General features: G+C 52.8%; 1 protein-coding gene across 6 annotated transcripts in view; it reads right to left on the bottom strand.

The window, feature by feature from the left end:
- TEX2 (testis expressed 2) overlaps positions 1-24,599 on the bottom strand; it is a 68,362-nt gene that overhangs the window by 19,859 nt on the left and 23,904 nt on the right. For 3 of the 6 annotated variants that reach the window (XM_040330050.1, XM_040330051.1, XM_040330053.1), the window contains exon 2: positions 575-2,183. In XM_040330050.1, coding sequence (XP_040185984.1) covers positions 575-2,158 — 1,584 coding nt within the window. In that variant the 5' untranslated portion in view covers positions 2,159-2,183. Of the gene's footprint in view, positions 1-574; positions 2,184-5,719; positions 6,275-24,599 lie in introns of those variants that run through there. The other 3 variants (XM_040330055.1, XM_040330054.1, XM_040330049.1) reach the window with 3 other exon arrangements.

Raw genomic sequence — 24,599 nt, 5'->3', positions numbered from 1 at the left:
TCAGCATCTCAGTGATGTGGCGGGCACGCGCGCGCCCCCAGTGGCTGGAGGACGTATATAGACGGCCTCCCGGCAATTGGGATCCACACTGCGGCTGTACAAAGTCGTACGGCCGGCAGGAAATGGATAAATACATCTTCATAAAATTTCCACAACATAGTGAATACATTTCACTTGGGGGGGTTCAATACTTTTTCCTGTGTCCTTCCATTTTATTACACAGAACTTCATATGTGAAGGGATTTGTCTCGTATGTCTGGATTGTTAGCGACACGCGGGGAACATTTCATGTCACTCTCACCTTTACCGAGGAAAATGGTGAGGGGTTCAATACTTATTTTACCCGCTATGGGTTGTATTTTCATCCAATACAGCGGCTGTGCTCTTGGATTCCAGTCTCTGGGAAGTCTATGCATATTATTATTATTATACAGGGTTTATATGGCGCCAACAGTTTACTCAGCACTTTACAGGAGGGCAGACATTACACAATGTGGTAGAAGAGGAATCAGAAGAAAGATGACATCATAGTGCAGTCACATGGGCCGCTCCTATTGGAAACACAAACACTTACTTTCAGTATTTCCGGCTCGCTGATTCTCAGGGGTTCTAGAGTTGACAGGCGAAGAAAGAGACTCTGGTTTAAACGACAGGAACGTGGAGATGCGAAAAGCCAAATGATACCGATAGCAGCCATGAATCCGAAGGCAATTCCCAGGCAGAGGCCGGAGATGTAGCTGGGAAGGGGTAGTAGAAAATATCCGTACACCAAGACCACCAGGAAATAGAGCGTCTGCACCGGAATGTCAGAGCGTTCCACATATACATCCAGTTCTTGGTCAGAAAGAGAACCAATCCGGACCGCCTCCTCGGAGTCCTCCACATCCTGGTACTCCTCGCTTTCCTCGTCAAAGTCAAAGTCTTCCGGGTAGAGCTCCGTGAACTCCTCGTCCTCTTTGCTGGCCAGAACAGACAGAGAACATTTCTCCAGAACTGAAGCTGAGGATTTGAACCCCGTGTCCTTGTTGGTCGGCGTTGCCCCGAGCTCCTTCCGGTCTTCCATGGAATTTCGGGTCTTCTCATCTTTCAGCTGGCTGGACTCACCGGTGGAGGAATCGATCTCGGCGTCTCCTTCCTCCTCCTTGATGCTGTAGTTGTTGTTGTTCTCCAGGTGGCCATTAAGACTGGAGAGGTTGGAGAGCTCAGACGCACTTGAGGATAAGGCTTTGGGCCTGTAGCTTAAAGGCTCCTCTCCCATAAATTTACTAAGAAGCTGGAAAGGTTCGTAGATGACCTCGGAGAAGCGTCTTTTAGTGTCCTCGATTTTAGCCTCCACTTCAGTTACCCTGAAGAAGGAGCGGCCATCAGAAGGGGAGGTGATAGGAGAACAAGGGGCAGTTTTAGAGTCGCCTCCGGTAATTCGCGGCTGGGTAAATTGTTTGAACAAATGTAAATTGAGCTTGGAGTCGAGTGGCCTGTGAGGAAGGGAGTCGGGATCCTGTTTGGAGGTGTCGGAGGACAAGGATTTTACTAGTGTTTTCATTAGTTGCCTGTGCCGTGTGGGCGGCGTGGACTCCTTTGGCTCTACCTCAGTGGAGAGGGACTTAACTAAACTCAGAAATGGCTTTGTGCCCGAGATGGATGAAGAGGAGGATGAAGAGGACAAAGCGAGGGCTTTGGATGGAGAAGAGACTTTTACTGGCCTCTGTTCCAGGCTGGATGAAATGTTGGTGGAAATGGCATCTAGACTCTGCTGGGAAGAGGACGTTGACAAGGACGATGGCACATCACTGGACACGGTGGGTGAAGAAGCTTCGGCAGCACCGACAGTGTCCCCAGTTGGCTTGGCGGTAGACAGTGATGTTGGCATTGATGTCTCTATTACGGTCATGCTAGAAGAGGTAGCCGGATCGGAGGTCAAGTCTGTGGGGGTGTCCAAGTCCAGGTCCTCTTTGGCTTCCACTGCTGTGACAATGTTCTGGTCTTCCAGGTCTTCACAGAGCGTTTCTTCTTCTTCTTCCTCTTCCTTCCCAAGAGCCGAGAAGCGAATAGTGATGGTCTCTCGGGAAATGGAGCGCTGGACCTCCACTTTGGGAGCCGTGGCTTTGGCAGTGGACTGTCGTGATTTCTCTCCATGGCTGCCGTCCAGACTGGTCATTGCAGTCTCACCCGTTTTTCAGCACCTGAGGAACAGACAGACACGGTTATTATATCCCAACCAACTGGAAGGACAGACACGGTTATTATGTCCCAACTGGAAGGACAGACACGGTTATTATGTCCCAACTGGAAGGACAGACACGGTTATTGTGTCCCAACCAACTGGAAGGACAGACACGGTTATTATGTCCCAACCAACTGGAAGAAGACATTAAATCGGATTCTACAAACACGAGATCTGCAGAGATACAGAGGAGAGGTGTATACAGCTGCCCCCACCAGACATGCCCGACTACAGAACAACCCCCACCAGACATACCCGACTACAGAGCAACCCCCACCAGACATACCCGACCACAGAACAACCCCCACCAGACATACCCGACTACAGAGCAACCCCCACCAGACATACCCGACTACAGAACAACCCCCACCAGACATACCCGACTACAGAACAACCCCCACCAGACATACCCGACTACCAGTAAAAGTCTCTTCTCCATCCAACCCGACCCACCCATGAACCTGTCCTACCCATGAAACTATCGATCTCCCATTCGTTGTCATGTGTGGAGTGGTGATCAGGAAGTGCTGTGACTGGACAGGAGTCATCAGTAAAGAGAACACAGTGAAGCCCGGGTACACATACCCTCTACCTGGGTGATCTGTCAGGCAGGTTGTAGGGTGCAGAGAGACGGGGGTCCCGGGAACAATGGGTGGTGAAGAAAGCGGGTTGCAGGTGTGGTTGGTGGTTGGCATGGTGGTGCCAAGTATTGGGGCAGACTGCTGTGATTGGTAGTGGCAGGTGACAGAACCTGGGGGGTGCTCAGGGCAGGCAGTTGTGCTGGCAGGGTGCAGAGGGTGGGAGAAGGAGGCGGTTGCACCGTCTGGTGGGAGTGGTCAGTGTAGAGAAGGAGTAGTTGCACCTCGACACCAACTGGAAGGACAGACACGGGTATTTATATCCCAACCAACTGGAAGGACAGACACGGTTATTATGTCCCAACCAACTGGAAGGACAGACACGGTTATTATGTCCCAACCAACTGGAAGGACAGACACGGTTATTATATCCCAACCAACTGGAAGGACAGACACGGTTATTATGTCCCAACCAACTGGAAGGACAGACACGGTTATTATATCCCAACCAACTGGAAGGACAGACACGGTTATTATGTCCCAACCAACTGGAAGGACAGACACGGTTATTATGTCCCAACCAACTGGAAGGACAGACACGGTTATTATGTCCCAACCAACTGGAAGGACAGACACGGTTATTATATCCCAACCAACTGGAAGGACAGACACGGTTATTATGTCCCAACCAACTGGAAGGACAGACACGGTTATTATATCCCAACCAACTGGAAGGACAGACACGGTTATTATGTCCCAACCAACTGGAAGGACAGACACGGTTATTATGTCCCAACCAACTGGAAGGACAGACACGGTTATTATGTCCCAACCAACTGGAAGGACAGACACGGTTATTATATCCCAACCAACTGGAAGGACAGAAACGGTTATTATGTCCCAACCAACTGGAAGGACAGACACGGTTATTATGTCCCAACCAACTGGAAGGACAGACACGGTTATTATGTCCCAACCAACTGGAAGGACAGACACGGTTATTATGTCCCAACCAACTGGAAGGACAGACACGGTTATTATGTCCCAACCAACTGGAAGGACAGACACGGTTATTATGTCCCAACCAACTGGAAGGACAGACACGGTTATTATGTCCCAACCAACTGGAAGGACAGACACGGTTATTATATCCCAACCAACTGGAAGGACAGACACGGTTATTATGTCCCAACCAACTGGAAGGACAGACACGGTTATTATGTCCCAACCAACTGGAAGGACAGACACGGTTATTATATCCCAACCAACTGGAAGGACAGACACGGTTATTATGTCCCAACCAACTGGAAGGACAGACACGGTTATTATGTCCCAACCAACTGGAAGGACAGACACGGTTATTATGTCCCAACCAACTGGAAGGACAGACACGGTTATTATGTCCCAACCAACTGGAAGGACAGACACGGTTATTATATCCCAACCAACTGGAAGGACAGACACGGTTATTATGTCCCAACCAACTGGAAGGACAGACATGGTTATTATATCCCAACCAACTGGAAGGACAGACACGGTTATTATGTCCCAACCAACTGGAAGGACAGACACGGTTATTATGTCCCAACCAACTGGAAGGACAGACACGGTTATTATGTCCCAACCAACTGGAAGGACAGACACGGTTATTATGTCCCAACCAACTGGAAGGACAGACACGGTTATTATATCCCAACCAACTGGAAGGACAGACACGGTTATTATGTCCCAACCAACTGGAAGGACAGACACGGTTATTATGTCCCAACCAACTGGAAGGACAGACACGGTTATTATGTCCCAACCAACTGGAAGGACAGACACGGTTATTATATCCCAACCAACTGGAAGGACAGACACGGTTATTATGTCCCAACCAACTGGAAGGACAGACACGGTTATTATATCCCAACCAACTGGAAGGACAGACACGGTTATTATGTCCCAACCAACTGGAAGGACAGACACGGTTATTATGTCCCAACCAACTGGAAGGACAGACACGGTTATTATGTCCCAACCAACTGGAAGGACAGACACGGTTATTATGTCCCAACCAACTGGAAGGACAGACACGGTTATTATATCCCAACCAACTGGAAGGACAGACACGGTTATTATGTCCCAACCAACTGGAAGGACAGACACGGTTATTATGTCCCAACCAACTGGAAGGACAGACACGGTTATTATGTCCCAACCAACTGGAAGGACAGACACGGTTATTATGTCCCAACCAACTGGAAGGACAGACACGGTTATTATATCCCAACCAACTGGAAGGACAGACACGGTTATTATGTCCCAACCAACTGGAAGGACAGACACGGTTATTATATCCCAACCAACTGGAAGGACAGACACGGTTATTATGTCCCAACCAACTGGAAGGACAGACACGGTTATTATATCCCAACCAACTGGAAGGACAGACACGGTTATTATGTCCCAACCAACTGGAAGGACAGACACGGTTATTATATCCCAACCAACTGGAAGGACAGACACGGTTATTATGTCCCAACCAACTGGAAGGACAGACACGGTTATTATATCCCAACCAACTGGAAGGACAGACACGGTTATTATGTCCCAACCAACTGGAAGGACAGACACGGTTATTATGTCCCAACCAACTGGAAGGACAGACACGGTTATTATGTCCCAACCAACTGGAAGGACAGACACGGTTATTATGTCCCAACCAACTGGAACCCCCACCAGACATACCCGACTACAGAGCAACCCCCAGGCAGACATACCCGACTACAGAGCAACCCCCACCAGACATACCCGACCACAGAGCAGCCCCCACCAGACATACCCGACTACAGAGCAACCCCCAGCAGACATACCCGACTACAGAGCAACCCCCAGCAGACATACCCGACTACAGAGCAACCCCCAGCAGACATACCTGTACTCCATATCACGGTGTCTGTAAAGGGACAGTCCATACACAAGTCATATTCTATGGATTGGTGGAGTCACCTGCCAGATTATTCCAGGTTTCGGAGACTCTTGCTATACAATCTGTACCTCTAGGCTCTGCTCTTATCTGGGTTGAAGTCTCACTCCTCCAGCTGTAATAGAGGAGCGTTGTGTGAGTCCATCATCCCCTCCTCCTCCTATTCTCTCATCATAGAGAATCTATCAGGGCTGACGGGTGTTCAAACAACCCCTGATCAGGTGACTGAACTCATAAGCCTCCAGCAACACTGAGGAGGTCAGCAGAGGAAGGTGTGACCCTTCAGGAGGACGGTGTGACCCTTCAGAGGTCTCCTGGATGGGAGTGTGAGGTTCGGGATCCAGCAGGGAGGTCAGGGAAGCAGACGGCACTGAGCCATGCCAGGTCAGGGGGCGTGGCTTCTATCCTGTCACATGATCTGCAGGGAAAACCAGTTTTTCTGGATTAGTGGGATATTTCCCTCATACTGGTAATATAATCCGGGCAAATAACATCTGGAAGTACGAGGAACACCGAGCGTCATGGTGAATGTACAATGTGATGGGGAAATTCTGCAAGCACTGATTGGCCGACACGTACAATAAGTGTGTGTGTATATATATATATATATACTGTATACACACACTGTATACACACATACATACACACTGTATACTCACACAATATACACACACACACCCATTGTAATGAGAATAATGAGAAAAAGAACACCTGCTCTACAATCACAGTGACTCTCTGCAGACAACGAAAGGCCCCTCCATCCCCCACTCAGAGGGTCTCTATCCTCCCCGTGTCATTGAGGACTCCATCTTCTTCCCTATTATAGGGCCACCTTCCCCGTGCCAGTTCTCAGAGAACCTCCCCACCCATGAACCCAACCAATACATGAACCCGACCCAACCATGAACCCGACCCAACCATGAACCTTCCCACCCATGAACCCGACCAATACATGAACCCGACCCACCCATGAACCCGACCCAACCATGAACCTTCCCACCCATGAACCCGACCAATACATGAACCCGACCCACCCATGAACCCGACCTACCCATGAACCTGACCTACCCATGAACCTTCCCACCCATGAACCCATCCAAAATATGAACCCATCCAAAATATGAACCTTCCACCCATGAACCTGACCCACCCATGAACCCGACCAATACATGAACCCGACCCAACCATTAACCCGACCCACTGATGAACCCGACCCAACCATGAACCCGACCCAACCATTAACCCGACCCACCGATGAACCCGACCCAACCATGAACCCGACCCAACCATTAACCCGACCCAACCATTAACCCGACCCAACCATTAACCCGACCCAACCATTAACCCGACCCAACCATTAACCCGACCATGAACCCAACCATGAACCCGACCAATACATGAACCCGACCAATACATGAACCCGACCAATACATGAACCCGACCCACCCATGAACCCGACCCAACCATGAACCTTCCCACCCATGAACCCGACCTACCCATGAACCTGACCTACCCATGAACCTTCCCACCCATGAACCCATCCAAAATATGAACCCATCCAAAATATGAACCTTCCACCCATGAACCTTCCCACCCATGAACCCATCCAAAATATGAACCCATCCAAAATATGAACCCATCCAAAATATGAACCCATCCAAAATATGAACCTTCCACCCATGAACCTGACCCACCCATGAACCCGACCAATACATGAACCCGACCCACCCATGAACCCGACCCAACCATGAACCCGACCCAACCATGAACCCGACCCAACCATGAACCCGACCCAACCATGAACCCGACCCAACCATGAACCCAACCATGAACCCGACCAATACATGAACCCGACCAATACATGAACCCGACCAATACATGAACCCGACCCACCCATGAACCCGACCCACCCATGAACCCGACCCACCCATGAACCCGACCCACCCATGAACCCGACCCAACCATAAACCCGACCCAACCATAAACCCGACCCACCCATGAACCCGACCAATACATGAACCCGACCCAACCATTAACCCGACCCACCCATGAACCCAACCATGAACCCGACCCAACCATGAACCCGACCAATACATGAACCCGACCAATACATGAACCCGACCCACCCATGAACCCGACCCAACCATGAACCTTCCCACCCATGAACCCGACCAATACATGAACCCGACCCATCCATGAACCCGACCCACCCATGAACCCGACCCACCCATGAACCCATCCAAAATATGAACCCATCCAAAATATGAACCTTCCACCCATGAACCTTCCCACCCATGAACCCATCCAAAATATGAACCCATCCAAAATATGAACCTTCCACCCATGAACCTGACCCACCCATGAACCCGACCAATACATGAACCCGACCCAACCATTAACCCGACCCACCCATTAACCCGACCCACCCATGAACCCGACCCAACCATTAACCCGACCCAACCATTAACCCGACCCACCCATGAACCCAACCATGAACCCGACCAATACATGAACCCGACCAATACATGAACCCGACCAATACATGAACCCGACCCACCCATGAACCCGACCCAACCATGAACCTTCCCACCCATGAACCCGACCCAACCATGAACCCGACCCACCCATGAACCCGACCAATACATGAACCCGACCCAACCATTAACCCGACCCACCCATGAACCCAACCATGAACCCGACCCAACCATGAACCCGACCAATACATGAACCCGACCAATACATGAACCCGACCCACCCATGAACCCGATCCAACCATGAACCTTCCCACCCATGAACCCGACCCAACCATGAACCCGACCCAACCATGAACCCGACCCAACCATGAACCCGACCCAACCATGAACCCGACCCAACCATGAACCTTCCCAACCATGAACCTTCCCACCCATGAACCTTCCCACCCATGAACCTGACCCAACCATGAACCCGACCCAACCATGAACCTTCCCAACCATGAACCTTCCCACCCATGAACCCGACCCAACCATGAACCCGACCCAACCATGAACCCGACCAATACATGAACCCGACCCAACCATTAACCCGACCCACCCATGAACCCAACCATGAACCCGACCAATACATGAACCCGACCCACCCATGAACCCGACCCAACCATGAACCTTCCCACCCATGAACCTGACCCAACCATGAACCCGACCCAACCATGAACCCGACCCAACCATGAACCCGACCCAACCATGAACCCGACCCAACCATGAACCCGACCCAACCATGAACCTTCCCACCCATGAACCCGACCCAACCATGAACCCGACCCAACCATGAACCCGACCCAACCATGAACCTTCCCAACCATGAACCCGACCCAACCCAACCATGAACCCGACCCACCCATGAACCCGACCCAACCATGAACCCGACCCAACCATGAACCCGACCCAACCATGAACCTTCCCAACCATGAACCTTCCCACCCATGAACCCGACCCAACCATGAACCCGACCCAACCATGAACCCGACCCAACCATGAACCCGACCCAACCATGAACCCGACCCAACCATGAACCCGACCCACCCATGAACCCGACCCAACCATGAACCCGACCCAACCATGAACCTTCTCACCCATGAACCCGACCCAACCATGAACCCGACCCACCCATGAACCCGACCCAACCATGAACCCGACCAATACATGAACCCGACCCAACCATTAACCCGACCCACCCATGAACCCAACCATGAACCCGACCCAACCATGAACCCGACCAATACATGAACCCGACCCACCCATGAACCCGACCCAACCATGAACCTTCCCACCCATGAACCTGACCCAACCATGAACCCGACCCAACCATGAACCCGACCCAACCATGAACCCGACCCAACCATGAACCTTCCCACCCATGAACCCGACCCAACCATGAACCCGACCCAACCATGAACCCGACCCAACCATGAACCTTCCCAACCATGAACCCGACCCAACCATGAACCCGACCCAACCATGAACCCGACCCAACCATGAACCTTCCCAACCATGAACCTTCCCACCCATGAACCCGACCCAACCATGAACCCGACCCAACCATGAACCCGACCCACCCATGAACCCGACCCAACCATGAACCCGACCCAACCATGAACCTTCCCAACCATGAACCTTCCCACCCATGAACCCGACCCAACCATGAACCCGACCCACCCATGAACCCGACCCAACCATGAACCCGACCCACCCATGAACCCGACCCACCCATGAACCCGACCCAACCATGAACCCGACCCAACCATGAACCTTCTCACCCATGAACCCAACCCAACCATGAACCCGACCCACCCATGAACCCGACCCAACCATGAACCCGACCCAACCATGAACCCGACCCAACCATGAACCCGACCCAACCATGAACCCGACCCAACCATGAACCCGACCCAACCATGAACCCATCCAACATATGAACCTGACCTACCCACGAACCTGACCAACATATGAACATGAACCCGACCCACCCATGAACCTGTCCTACCCATGAACCTATCGATCTCCCATTCCTTGTCATGTGTGGAGTGGTGATCAGGAAGTGCTGTGACTGGACAGGAGTCATCAGTAAAGAGAACACAGTGAAGACCGGGTACACATACCCTCTACCTGGGTGATCTGTCAGGCAGGTTGTAGGGTGCAGAGGGAACAATGGGTGGTGAAGAAAGCGGGTTGCAGGTGTGGTTGGTGGTTGGCATGGTGGTGCCAAATATTGGGGCAGACTGCTGCGATTGGTAGAGGCAGGTGACAGAACCTGGGGGGTGCTCTGGGCAGGCAGTTGTGCTGGCAGGGTGCAGAGGGTGGGAGAAGGAGGCGGTTGCACCGTCTGGTGGGAGTGGTCAGTGTACAGAAGGAGTAGTTGCGCCTCGACACCCCGGACATCAGAGCCCTTCCTGTGCCTCGACACCCCACACATCAGAGCCCTTCCTGTGCCTCGGCACCCCCGACATCAGAGCCCTTCCTGTGCCTCGACACCCCCGACATCAGAGCCCTTCCTGTGCCTCGACACCCACGACATCAGAGCCCTTCCTGTGCCTCGACACCCACGACATCAGAGCCCTTCCTGTGCCTCGACACCCCCGACATCAGAGCCCTTCCTGTGCCTCGACACCCCCGACATCAGAGCCCTTCCTGTGCCTCGACACCCCCGACATCAGAGCCCTTCCTGTGCCTCGACACCCCCGACATCAGAGCCCTTCCTGTGCCTCGACACCCCGGACATCAGAGCCCTTCCTGTGCCTCGACATCAGAGCCCTTCCTGTGCCTCGACACCCCCGACATCAGAGCCCTTCCTGTGCCTCGACACCCCCGACATCAGAGCCCTTCCTGTGCCTCGACACCCCCGACATCAGAGCCCTTCCTGTGCCTCGACACCCCCGACATCAGAGCCCTTCCTGTGCCTCGACACCCCCGACATCAGAGCCCTTCCTGTGCCTCGACACCCCCGACATCAGAGCCCTTCCTGTGCCTCGACACCCCCGACATCAGAGCCCTTCCTGTGCCTCGACACCCCCGACATCAGAGCCCTTCCTGTGCCTCGACACCCCAGACATCAGAGCCCTTCCTGTGCCTCGACACCCCGGACATCAGAGCCCTTCCTGTGCCTCGACACCCCGGACATCAGAGCCCTTCCTGTGCCTCGACACCCCCGGACATCAGAGCTCTTCCTGTGCCTCGACACCCCCGACATCAGAGCCCTTCCTGTGCCTCGACACCCCGGACATCAGAGCCCTTCCTGTGCCTCGACACCCCGGACATCAGAGCCCTTCCTGTGCCTCGACACCCCGGACATCAGAGCCCTTCCTGTGCCTCGACACCCCAGACATCAGAACCCTTCCTGTGCCTCGACACCCCCGGACATCAGAGCCCTTCCTGTGCCTCGACACCCCGGACATCAGAGCCCTTCCTGTGCCTCGACACCACGGACATCACAGCCCTTCCTGTGCCTCGACACCCGGACATCAGAACCCTTCCTGTGCCTCAACACCCACGGACATCAGAGCCCTTCCTGTGCCTCGACACCCCGGACATCAGAGCCCTTCCTGTGCCTCGACACCCCCCGACATCAGAGCCCTTCCTGTGCCTCGACACCCCGGACATCAGAGCCCTTCCTGTGCCTCGACACCCCGGACATCAGAACCCTTCCTGTGCCTCGACACCCCCGGACATCACAGCCCTTCCTGTGCCTCGACACCCCGGACATCAGAGCCCTTCCTGTGCCTCGACTCCCCGGACATCAGAGCCCTTCCTGTGCCTCGACACCCCCGTACATCAGAGCCCTTCCTGTGCCTCGACACCCCAGACATCAGAGCCCTTCCTGTGCCTCGACACCCCCCGACATCAGAGCCCTTCCTGTGCCTCGACACCCCCCGACATCAGAGCCCTTCCTGTGCCTCGACACCCCAGACATCAGAGCCCTTCCTGTGCCTCGACACCCCCCGACATCAGAGCCCTTCCTGTGCCTCGACACCCCGGACATCAGAGCCCTTCCTGTGCCTCGACACCCCCCGACATCAGAGCCCTTCCTGTGCCTCGACACCCCAGACATCAGAGCCATTCCTGTGCCTCGGGACCCCGGACATCAGAGCCATTCCTGTGCCTCGGGACCCCGGACATCAGAGCCCTTCCTGTGCCTCGACACCACGGACATCAGCACCCTTCCTGTGCCTCAACACCCCCGGACATCAGAGCCCTTCCTGTGCCTCGACACCCCAGACATCAGAGCCATTCCTGTGCCTCGGGACCCCGGACATCAGAGCCCTTCCTGTGCCTCGGCACCACGGACATCAGAGCCCTTCCTGTGCCTCGGCACCACGGACATCAGAGCCCTTCCTGTGCCTCGGCACCACGGACATCAGCGCCCTTCCTGTGCCTCGACACCCCCCGACATCAGAGCCCTTCCTGTGCCTCGACACCCCCAGACATCAGAGCCCTTCCTGTGCCTCGACACCACGGACATCAGAGCCCTTCCTGTGCCTCGGCACCCAGACATCAGAGCCCTTCCTGTGCCTCGACACCCCCGGACATCATAGCCCTTCCTGTGCCTCGACACCCCCGGACATCAGAGCCCTTCCTGTGCCTCGACACCCCGGACATCAGCACCCTTCCTGTGCCTCGACACCCCCGACATCAGAGCCCTTCCTGTGCCTCGACACCCCCGACATCAGAGCCCTTCCTGTGCCTCGACACCCCCGACATCAGAGCCCTTCCTGTGCCTCGACACCCCCGACATCAGAGCCCTTCCTGTGCCTCGACACCCCCGACATCAGAGCCCTTCCTGTGCCTCGACACCCCCCGACATCAGAGCCCTTCCTGTGCCTCGACACCCCCCGACATCAGAGCTCTTCCTGTGCCTCGACACCCCCCGACATCAGAGCCCTTCCTGTGCCTCGACACCCCCGACATCAGAGCCCTTCCAGTGCCTCGACACCCCCGACATCAGAGCCCTTCCTGTGCCTCGACATCAGAGCCCTTCCTGTGCCTCGACACCCCCGACATCAGAGCCCTTCCTGTGCCTCGACACCCCCCGACATCAGAGCTCTTCCTGTGCCTCGACACCCCCCGACATCAGAGCCCTTCCTGTGCCTCGACACCCCCGACATCAGAGCCCTTCCAGTGCCTCGACACCCCCCGACATCAGAGCCCTTCCTGTGCCTCGACACCCCCCGACATCAGAGCCCTTCCTGTGCCTCGGCACCCCCCGACATCAGAGCCCTTCCTGTGCCTCGGCACCCCCGACATCAGAGCCCTTCCTGTGCCGACACCCCCCGACATCAGAGCCCTTCCTGTGCCTCGACACCCCCGACATCAGAGCCCTTCCTGTGCCTCGACACCCCCGACATCAGAGCCCTTCCTGTGCCTCGACACCCCCCGACATCAGAGCCCTTCCTGTGCCTCGACACCCCCCGACATCAGAGCTCTTCCTGTGCCTCGACACCCCCCGACATCAGAGCCCTTCCTGTGCCTCGACACCCCCGACATCAGAGCCCTTCCAGTGCCTCGACACCCCCGACATCAGAGCCCTTCCTGTGCCTCGACATCAGAGCCCTTCCTGTGCCTCGACACCTGTTATATCCTCTGTGTTGTGGGAGACACAAGACTCTGGGCTGGAATAATGGATGTTTATTCAGTACAGGCTGTACACTGCAACATGCATCTCAGGACATTACATATCACTCTGCTTCCTACATGTGGTCTCTCTAAGATGGCTACTATGCCCCTTGACCCTTGTCATCACTGCTGGGTGGAGCCAGCCTTAAAGTGCCAGTACATGTGAAACCCTTCAGGTATAACACCTTCCATCCATCCCTAAAAAAAAACAAAAACAAAAAAAAAAAACACAACAAAACAATAACAGGCACAAAACATTAACTGATAGCTGTCCAATAACAGTCCTCCAAACACGGGAGAATTATGGGACTTCAAGCTTCCAGGAACCGTTGCAGGGTTAATATGTCATCGGATCACTTCCGTCGGCCCCGTCGAAAGTCTCGTAACCGCTCTTGCAACTGAAACCGGTCAGGAGGGCGACAGTGTCGTTGAGGCCGGGCATCCAACGATTCGGGACCGGAGGAAACAGGGCTGGCCGGAATGGGTACCGGCGGGGCCAAGAACGGATCCCCCAGCTCAGAGGGTAAACAGACCTCCGGACCAGAGCTGGAGGGCTCTGTTGGAGCTGAGTTCAAAAGTTCAGAGTCCCCACAATCATCAGTCTCTGTGCATCCTGATTCGCTGGGAGCAGATCCTTGAGATACTGGTGGTTCAGCCGGCATCAGGGATTCGGGCAGTTGAGAACGAGGACGCAGTTGGTCCGCATGACGTCTGCAAATGGAACCATCTTCCAGGCGGACCTTGTACATCTTGGGTCCCAAGGTCTCTGCAATGACAGCAGGAAGCCAACGGGTGTTGGAAGCCCCATAAGATCGGGCCCATACCTTTTGTTGGGCTGTGAATCGGGGGAGCTCGTTGTGTTTGACCATCTTGTCTTGGGACTGTAGTACATGTTCCTGGACTGTTTGAGGGCGGAGCATATCCAAAACAGTCCATGGCTGCCGCCCCAGAAGGAGTTCTGCTGGAGTTTTCCCAGTGGTTGCATGTGGTGTGTTTCTGTAAGCAGAAAGGAAGGAGTCCAGCTGCTGGGGTGACAGGGACTGTTGTTTACTTGCAGCCACTGTAGCTTTGAAATAGCGTTTAAAAGTCTGCACAAACCGCTCTGCTTGACCATTTGTAGCCGGGTGGTAAGGTGCGGTCAACTTGTGCTTGATGTTGTGGGCAGTCAGGAAACGCTGAAACTCCTGACTGGTGAATTGTGCACCGTTGTCTGTGACGATTTCTCTGGGGTATCCAAACGTAGCAGCGAGATGTAACAGTATGGAAACCGTTGCCTTAGTCGTTGGCTGAGTAACAGGAATGACCTCAGGCCACTTTGAATGGGCGTCCACTATGATCAAGAAGGTGTGTCCTCTGATCGGGCCTGCAAAGTCCAAGTGTAGGCGAAACCAAGGAACCGTGGGCCAAGTCCAGGGCTGGACGCACCCTCGAGGAGGGTCTCTTGCCGTTTGTGCACATCCAGCACAAGCATTCACATATGTTGTGATATCTGAGTCTAGGTTTGGCCACCACACATAGCCTCTGGCCTTTTGTTTCATACGTGTGCTCCCGGGATGACCAGTATGTAGCAAGTCCAGAATGTGTCTCCGGAGGGTCTGTGGAATGATCACTCGGTCTCCCCATAAAACACAGTTGCCAGCCACAGTTAATTCCATACGCCTACGGAAATAAGGTTCATACTCCTGTGTGACAGTTGCAGGCCAACCGGACCGTACCCAGGAGAGTATTGTTTTCAGAAAGGTATCCTTGTTTGTATGGGCTGCTATCTCCCCAGAAGACAAGAAGGACAGGCTGGTGTAACGACAACTCTTGACCGGTGGAGAAGAGTCCATGGACCTCCCTGTCAGTCGGGACATAGCGTCCGCATTAGCATTGGCATCATGACCACGATACTGAATTTTGTAGCTGTATGCCCCCAAGAATAGGGCATAGCGTTGGAGGCGGGCCGCAGTAGTCTGGGAGATGCCTTTGTCAGGGCTAAAGATCTGAAGGAGTGGTTTATGGTCCGTCAGTATGGTGAATTCCCTACCATACAGGTAAAGATGAAACTTCTTAATTGCCCATATCAGCGCAAGAGCCTCTTTGTCAATGTGGGAGTAATTGCTTTCTGCTTTTGTCAAAGACCTGGAGGCAAATGCCACTGGTTTTTCTGACCCATCTGGTAAGATGTGAGATAGTACCGCCCCCAGACCATAGGGTGAGGCATCACAAGCCAAGGTGAGAGGCTTCTGGAGGTCATAGTGCACGAGCATGCGTGACGCCAACAGCTTCCGCTTAGAAACTTCAAAAGCACGTTGGCATGCAGCCGACCAGTCCCATCTGGAGTGTTTCTCCAAAAGCTTGTTCAACGGAAACAAGGTGTGTGCCAGATCTGGCAGGAATTTGTGGTAATAGTTCAGCAAGCCAAGGTATGATCGCAGCTGCTGGACGTTGGTTGGGGCTGGAGCTTTGACTAAAGCATCAACCTTGGCTTCCGTGGTGTGTATACCTTCTGCATCCACAAGGTGGCCACAAAACTCCAATTTAGGCACCATGAATTGGCATTTTGCTAAGTTCACTTTCAGACCCTGTTCTTGGAGTCTCGCCAACACAAGCTCCACATTCTGCTTGTGTTCCTGGTCGGTCCGTCCTGTAATGAGCATGTCATCTAGCAGGCACTGAGTGAAAGGAATGTCCGCCAAAATCTCATCCATTTTTCGTTGCCAAATGGCTGGGGCAGAGGCTACCCCAAACACCATCCGATTATATTGATACAGTCCCTTGTGGGTGTTGATGGTCAGAAACTTACGGGAAGAAGGATGGACCTCAAATTGTAAATATGCTTGTTTGAGATCAAGCTTGGTGAACTTTTGACCTCCTGCAAGAGAGGCAAAAATGTCATCTACTCTGGGTAGGGGATACTGGTCTATTTCCAGTTGAGAGTTCAGTGCCATGCGGAAATCGCCACAAATGCGCAAGTCCCCATTCGATTTCTTTACTGGTACAACTGGTGATGCCCACTCACTGTGCTCTACCTTTGAGATGACACCTTGTTCCTCCAGCCGACTTAGTTCTGCTTCCACACCTGCTCGGAGTGCGAAAGGTACTGTCCGAGCTTTGAAGAACTTAGGCTGAGCGTTGGGTTTCAGCTTGAGTCTCACACAGTCATGCTTTATTTTTCCCAACTGGTCATCAAAAATCTTTGGGAACCGCTGCTTCAGGGACACCACCCATCCCTCATTATCTCCTAATGGAATGGTAACGGTGTTACAGGGACTTATGGCGATGTCTGGCATACCAAAGTGAGCAATCCAGTCTCTCCCAAAGAGAGGGGGTCCCCCATTTTCTAGGATATATAATGGCAGTCTCTTTGTCTGACCCTTGTACAATACCTTTACTTTTGCGTAACCCAGTGGGTGGAGTATCTGTTTTGAGTATGTCTGCAGTTTGATTGGTGTTGGGCGGACAGTTTTTCGGGTCTGAAGTTGTCTCCATTGTTTCTGGGTGATAACTGAAACTGCTGCTCCTGTGTCTACATCCATCTTGAGTTTCTTTCCCTCAACGGTTACATCTACAGTCATTGCGGAGGGTGCTGAATGCATATGATGTATGTCTAACCTGTGGAGCATTTCCTCATCCTCTGACTCAGATGATGATGTATATCTTCCCACCATATATGTCTTTGTCTTGGGGTTCAGAGCTTGTTTATCTCGCACCTTCTTGCTACGGCAAACTCGTTTCAGATGGCCGGTCCTACCGCAATTATGACAGGTCTGATCCTTAAACCGGCAGACTTTGTGGTCATGGTCTGTATTGCCACAACGGTAGCAAGCTGACCCCCGGCTTGGTGGGGGTCTGTATTTCCAGTTTGCAGCAGTTGGCTTGACTGCTGTCCTGAAAACTTCCTGCTTCACCTCTTCCCTTCTGCTCTGGGGGTTCAATTCCTCTGTATCTTTCACTGCCATTTCCATCACTGAAGCTATCTCAATTGCCTTTGTAAGGGTAAGGTCTTTCTCTGTTAACAGTCTCTTTTGTGTTGACTCACAATTCAGTCCCATGACAAACTTATCTCTCAGTGCAGTAGGTAGGTAGTCCCCAAAAGAACAGGTCGAGGCTAGTCTGCGAAGGGCGAGCACATAAGCTTTAATCTCTTCACCTGTCTGTTGCTGCCGCTGATAGAAGCGAAATCTTTCTGCAATCTCTAATGGTTTAGGCTGGAAGTGATCCTCTAGCAGTGTCAGCAGCTCTGCCAATGTCTTAGCTGCTGGTTTTACAGGGGAAAGCAGATCTCTCAGAGTGTCATATGTCTTGGCCCCAACCACTGTCAGAAACACTGCTACTTGCCTGTTGTCTGGGATGGCATTTGCACTGAAATACTGTTCCAGTCTCTCAACCCAGGAAGTCCAGGATGTCTGTTCTCCATCAAACTCACTTAATGTCCCGATTAATGACATTTTCCTGCTGGGATCTGTGATTGCTTTTATCCAGGTGACAATCCACAATGTCTTTGTCTCTCTCTCAGACTGATAGACACTTTGTAAATCCCATCCTCGTCGCCACTGTTATATCCTCTGTGTTGTGGGAGACACAAGACTCTGGGCTGGAATAATGGATGTTTATTCAGTACAGGCTGTACACTGCAACATGCATCTCAGGACATTACATATCACTCTGCTTCCTACATGTGGTCTCTCTAAGATGGCTACTATGCCCCTTGACCCTTGTCATCACTGCTGGGTGGAGCCAGCCTTAAAGTGCCAGTACATGTGAAACCCTTCAGGTATAACAACACCCCCGACATCAGAGCCCTCCCTGTGCCTCGACACCCCCCGACATCAGAGCTCTTCCTGTGCCTCGACACCCCCCGACATCAGAGCCCTTCCTGTGCCTCGACACCCCCGACATCAGAGCCCTTCCAGTGCCTCGACACCCCCCGACATCAGAGCCCTTCCTGTGCCTCGACACCCCCCGACATCAGAGCCCTTCCTGTGCCTCGGCACCCCCCGACATCAGAGCCCTTCCTGTGCCTCGGCACCCCCGACATCAGAGCCCTTCCTGTGCCGACACCCCCCGACATCAGAGCCCTTCCTGTGCCTCGACACCCCCCGACATCAGAGCCCTTCCTGTGCCTCGACACCCCCCGACATCAGAGCCCTTCCTGTGCCTCGGCACCCCCCGACATCAGAGCCCTTCCTGTGCCTCGGCACCCCCGACATCAGAGCCCTTCCTGTGCCGACACCCCCCGACATCAGAGCCCTTCCTGTGCCTCGACACCCCCAGACATTAGAGCCCTTCCTGTGCCTCGGCACCACGGACATCAGAGCCCTTCCTGTGCCTCGGCACCACGGACATCAGAGCCCTTCCTGTGCCTCGACACCCCCCGAGATCAGAGCCCTTCCTGTGCCTCGACACCCCCCGACATCAGAGCCCTTCCTATGAGGTCCGGTCTTAGGATTTGAGTCCAGTACCCCTCCCCCCTCCCCCATACACTTTGTCCCACTTTCCCGACACTCTTGTAAATACAATCAGCTGCCAATGCCGGGAATTCTGGGAAATCAGGTCAGCGATTATCTCGGGATCCGGCAAGTCGCTCGTCACACAACAACAATGTGCATTCCTGAGCCTCGGAGTCCACAGGCGGGGGGAGGGGATTCCACATGTGGGAGACGTTATACAATCCACATAGGCAGAGATTTCACAATACAACTGGCTGAGCAACCACAGGAGGAACAACAAGGAACACGCTGTGCAACCGTCACCGGCATGTGACCCGTCCAGAGAGGATTCTGGGAGTCCAGCCAACTGACACCTCCAGTGACAACATCCCCCCCCCCCCCACACACCGACATGTGACCCGTCCAGAGAGGATTCTGGGAGTCCAGCCAACTGACACCTCCAGTGACAACATCCCCTCCCCCCCCACACACCGACATGTGACCCGTCCAGAGAGGATTCTGGGAGTCCAGCCAACTGACACCTCCAGTGACAACATCCCCTCCCCCCCACACACACCGACATGTGACCCGTCCAGAGAGGATTCTGGGAGTCCAGCCAACTGACACCTCCAGTGACAACATCCCCTCCCCCCCCCACACACACCGACATGTGACCCGTCCAGAGAGGATTCTGGGAGTCCAGCCAACTGACACCTCCAGTGACAACATCCCCTCCCCCCCCACACACCGACATGTGACCCGTCCAGAGAGGATTCTGGGAGTCCAGCCAACTGACACCTCCAGTGACAACATCCCCTCCCCCCCCACACACCGACATGTGACCCGTCCAGAGAGGATTCTGGGAGTCCAGCCAACTGACACCTCCAGTGACAACATCCCCCCCCCCCCCACACACCGACATGTGACCCGTCCAGAGAGGATTCTGGGAGTCCAGCCAACTGACACCTCCAGTGACAACATCCCCTCCCCCCCCACACACCGACATGTGACCCGTCCAGAGAGGATTCTGGGAGTCCAGCCAACTGACACCTCCAGTGACAACATCCCCTCCCCCCCCACACACCGACATGTGACCCGTCCAGAGAGGATTCTGGGAGTCCAGCCAACTGACACCTCCAGTGACAACATCCCCTCCCCCCCCACACACCGACATGTGACCCGTCCAGAGAGGATTCTGGGAGTCCAGCCAACTGACACCTCCAGTGACAACATCCCCTCCCCCCCCCACACACCGGCATGTGACCCGTCCAGAGAGGATTCTGGGAGTCCAGCCAACTGACACCTCCAGTGACAACATCCCCTCCCCCCCACACACCGACATGTGACCCGTCCAGAGAGGATTCTGGGAGTCCAGCCAACTGACACCTCCAGTGACAACATCCCCTCCCCCCCCACACACCGACATGTGACCCGTCCAGAGAGGATTCTGGGAGTCCAGCCAACTGACACCTCCAGTGACAACATCCCCTCCCCCCCACACACCGACATGTGACCCGTCCAGAGAGGATTCTGGGAGTCCAGCCAACTGACACCTCCAGTGACAACATCCCCCCCCCCCCCACACACCGACATGTGACCCGTCCAGAGAGGATTCTGGGAGTCCAGCCAACTGACACCTCCAGTGACAACATCCCCTCCCCCCCCACACACACCGACATGTGACCCGTCCAGAGAGGATTCTGGGAGTCCAGCCAACTGACACCTCCAGTGACAACATCCCCTCCCCCCCCCCCACCATTTCCCATCTCCATTATAATGAGTGCGAAAGGAGAATAGAGAACAGGCAGAACATTTCCAACAGTGCCTGGAAAAAGTATTCATACCCCTCTGTATACAGTGCCTGGAAAAAGTATTCCTACCCCTCTGTACACAGTGCCCTGAAAAAGTATTCATACCCCTCTGTACACAGTGCCCTGAAAAAGTATTCATACCCCTCTGTACACAGTGCCCTGAAAAAGTATTCATACCCCTCTGTACACAGTGCCTGGAAAAAGTATTCCTACCCCTCTGTATACAGTGCCTGGAAAAAGTATTCATACCCCTCTGTATACAGTGCCTGGAAAAAGTATTCCTACCCCTCTGTATACAGTGCCTGGAAAAAGTATTCCTACCCCTCTGTATACAGCGCCTGGAAAAAGTATTCATACTCCTCTATACACAGTGCCCGGAAAACGTATTCCTACCCCCTCTGTATACAGTGCCCGGAAAACGTATTCATACCCCTCTGTATACAGCGCCTGGAAAAAGTATTCCTACCCCTCTGTATACAGAGCCTGAAAACGTATTCCTACCCCTCTGTATACAGTGCCCGGAAAACGTATTCCTACCCCTCTGTATACAGTGCCTGGAAAAAGTATTCATACCCCTCTGTATACAGAGCCCGGAAAAAGTATTCATACTCCTCTATACACAGTGCCCGGAAAAAGTATTCATACCCCTCTATACACAGAGCCTGGAAAAAGTATTCACACCCCTCTGTATACAGAGCCCGGAAAAAGTATTCATACTCCTCTATACACAGTGCCCGGAAAAAGTATTCATACCCCTCTGTATACAGCGCCTGGAAAAAGTATTCATACCCCTCTGTATACAGTGCCTGGAAAAAGTATTCCTACCCCTCTGTATACAGTGCCTGGAAAAAGTATTCCTACCCCTCTGTATACAGTGCCTGGAAAAAGTATTCATACCCCTCTGTATACAGCGCCTGGAAAAAGTATTCATACCCCTCTGTATACAGAGCCTGGAAAAAGTATTCATACCCCTCTGTATACAGAGCCTGGAAAAAGTATTCATACTCCTTGAAATTTCCCACATCTTCTCATGTTACAACCAAAACATAAATGTATTTTATTGGGATTTTATGTGTCACATAATTGTGAAGTGGAAGGAAAATGATACAAATAAATCTGTGAAAAGTGTGGGGGGGAGGGGCATTTGTATGGCGCCCCCCGGAGTCAATACTTTGTAGAACCCCCTTTCTCTACAATTACAGCTGCAAGTCTTTTTGAATGAGTAACTTGTATGGCGCTACAAATGTGAACCAAATCTCCTCAGCTCTACTTGGAAACGCCAATCTTTGTTCTCCTTTAGATTTTTAGCGGGTCTTCGGGATGTGGAGGAGGTTTTGGTGGGTTGATCGGAGGGCCCGGTGGGGGTTGTAGTGTTTTATTTTCTCGCACAAATATTGAGGAGCCTTTCCTTGTGTACATTTGTGGGGGAGGGTCTTGAATGTGACCCGATCCTTTACGGTTAGCCAATGAAGAGTCCTCAGGGACGGGGTGATGGATCCCCAGGGTTTTTTCCCGGTTACCAGTCTGGTTGCTGTGTTCTGGACGACTTGTAGATGAGAAATCTGGTATTTCGGTAGTCCTATGAATGAATGAATGAATGAAAAACTTATATAGCGCGGCACATGCGAACTGAATCGCCTCTGGGCGCTTGATGTTTCGTGTCTCATGATATCAGAAGAGCAGAGTTTTAATCTGTCTTCTGAAAGTCAGGTGGTTTTCCTCCAACCGAATGCTGGTTGGTAAAGCGTTCCATAGTCTCGGACCCTGAAAAGCAAACCTTCTTTCTCCTTTGGACTTGTATTTGGTTTTTGGCACCTTGACCAGATTTTGGTCAGTGGATCGCAGAACGCGATTAGAATTGTGAGGTTCTATCTTGTCGCAAAGATATTGCGGAGCCTTCCCATGGATGCACTTATGTGTCAGGCAGAGTGCTTTAAATACAATTCTGTCTTTTACTGGCAGCCAGTGAAGGGTTCTCAGCGAAGGTGAGATTGATTCCCATGTCCTTTTCCCAGTCACCAGTCTGGCGGGCGTATTCTGTACGACTTGCAGACGAGCGATTTGGTACTTTGGGAGCCCGAGGTAAAGGGCATTTGCATAGTCCAGTCTGGAATTCACGATTGTTCCCACAACGACTGCTACGTCTTCTTTGGGGATAAATGGAATAAGTCTGCGTAGTAGGCGCAACAAATGGTGCGATCCGCTGACTACTGACCCTATTTGTGCGTCCATTGTCATGTAGGTGTCGAAGATGACCCCGAGACTTTTGACTTTGGAGCTAGGGGTGATGCTTTGGCCCAGAATGGGCGGCGGTGTCCAGGTTGTTGCCAGTTGACTCTTTCGGCTGGCGTGAAACATAAGAAGTTCTGTTTTGGCACTGTTGAGTTTAAGATAACTCTTAGTCATCCAGTTTTCTATCGAAGAGAGACATTTCTCTAAACTGATATGATGATCCTTTTTGTTGCAGATGCGAAAATACAGTTGCGTATCGTCTGCATAAGAGTGATAGAGTAGTTCTTGGCTACTGATAATATCAAAGAGAGGGCGAAGATAGATGTTGAACAGTACCGGTGACAGGGGGGATCCTTGGGGGACTCCACATGGCACCGTGCGCTTTTCCGACGTGAAAGATCCCAGTTTCACGGTTTGTGATCGGTTTTCAAGAAAGGAGGAAAACCATGGTAAATCACCTTCTGCGATTCTGGCTACCTCGGCCAGTCGCATCAGTAACATTTTGTGGTCTACTGTGTCAAAGGCTGCGCTTAGGTCCAGCAGAACCAGGAGACAGGATTCTCCCTCGTCTGCGGCCTCGAGGGCATCGTCCCATATTTTGAGTAAGGCCGTTTCCGTCCCGTGTCCGGGACGGAAGCCTGATTGAAATGGATCGAGTAGATTGTGGGTATCCAGATGCTGTTGCAGCTGTTGTACCACTACTTTCTCCATTATCTTGGAGAGAATATTTAGGCCTGTTATGGGGCGGCGGTGAGTTGGGTCCTTGGGATCCAAGTTAGGTTTTTTCAGGATGGGCTGGATTGTGCCCTCTTTCAGCAGGGATGGCACTATGCCTTCCTTAAATGACTGATTTATAAGCTGTGTGATGGGAGGCGCCAGAATGTCGGCGCATTCCTTCAGCAGCTTGGTGGGAATGATGTCATTGGGTGCTGTGCTGTTCCGCAAAGCACCAATGATATTTTTGGTGGTATCGATGGAGATCGGTTCCAGAGTGAACTTAGTTGATTGTAGAAGGTTTCTGTTGGTGTTTTGTAGTTGATTGAAGAGGGGGCTGAGGGGGGTATTATTTTGCAGAATACTTACCCGGATTCTTTCGATTTTGTCGATGAAGAAATCCGATAGTTCATTACAGAACTCTTGGGTGTCTGAATTGGGGACTTCAAGACATCCCGGATTCATGGTCTGGGTGACCATCTTGAATAGTTCTCGGGGGCGGTTCATGGCGCTG

This window comes from Rana temporaria, chromosome 12, assembly GCF_905171775.1.
Source record: "Rana temporaria chromosome 12, aRanTem1.1, whole genome shotgun sequence".
Taxonomy (NCBI): Eukaryota; Metazoa; Chordata; class Amphibia; order Anura; family Ranidae; genus Rana; species Rana temporaria.
The sequence above is the reverse complement of the archived record's forward strand: the minus strand, read 5'-3'. Positions and strand labels throughout refer to the sequence as shown.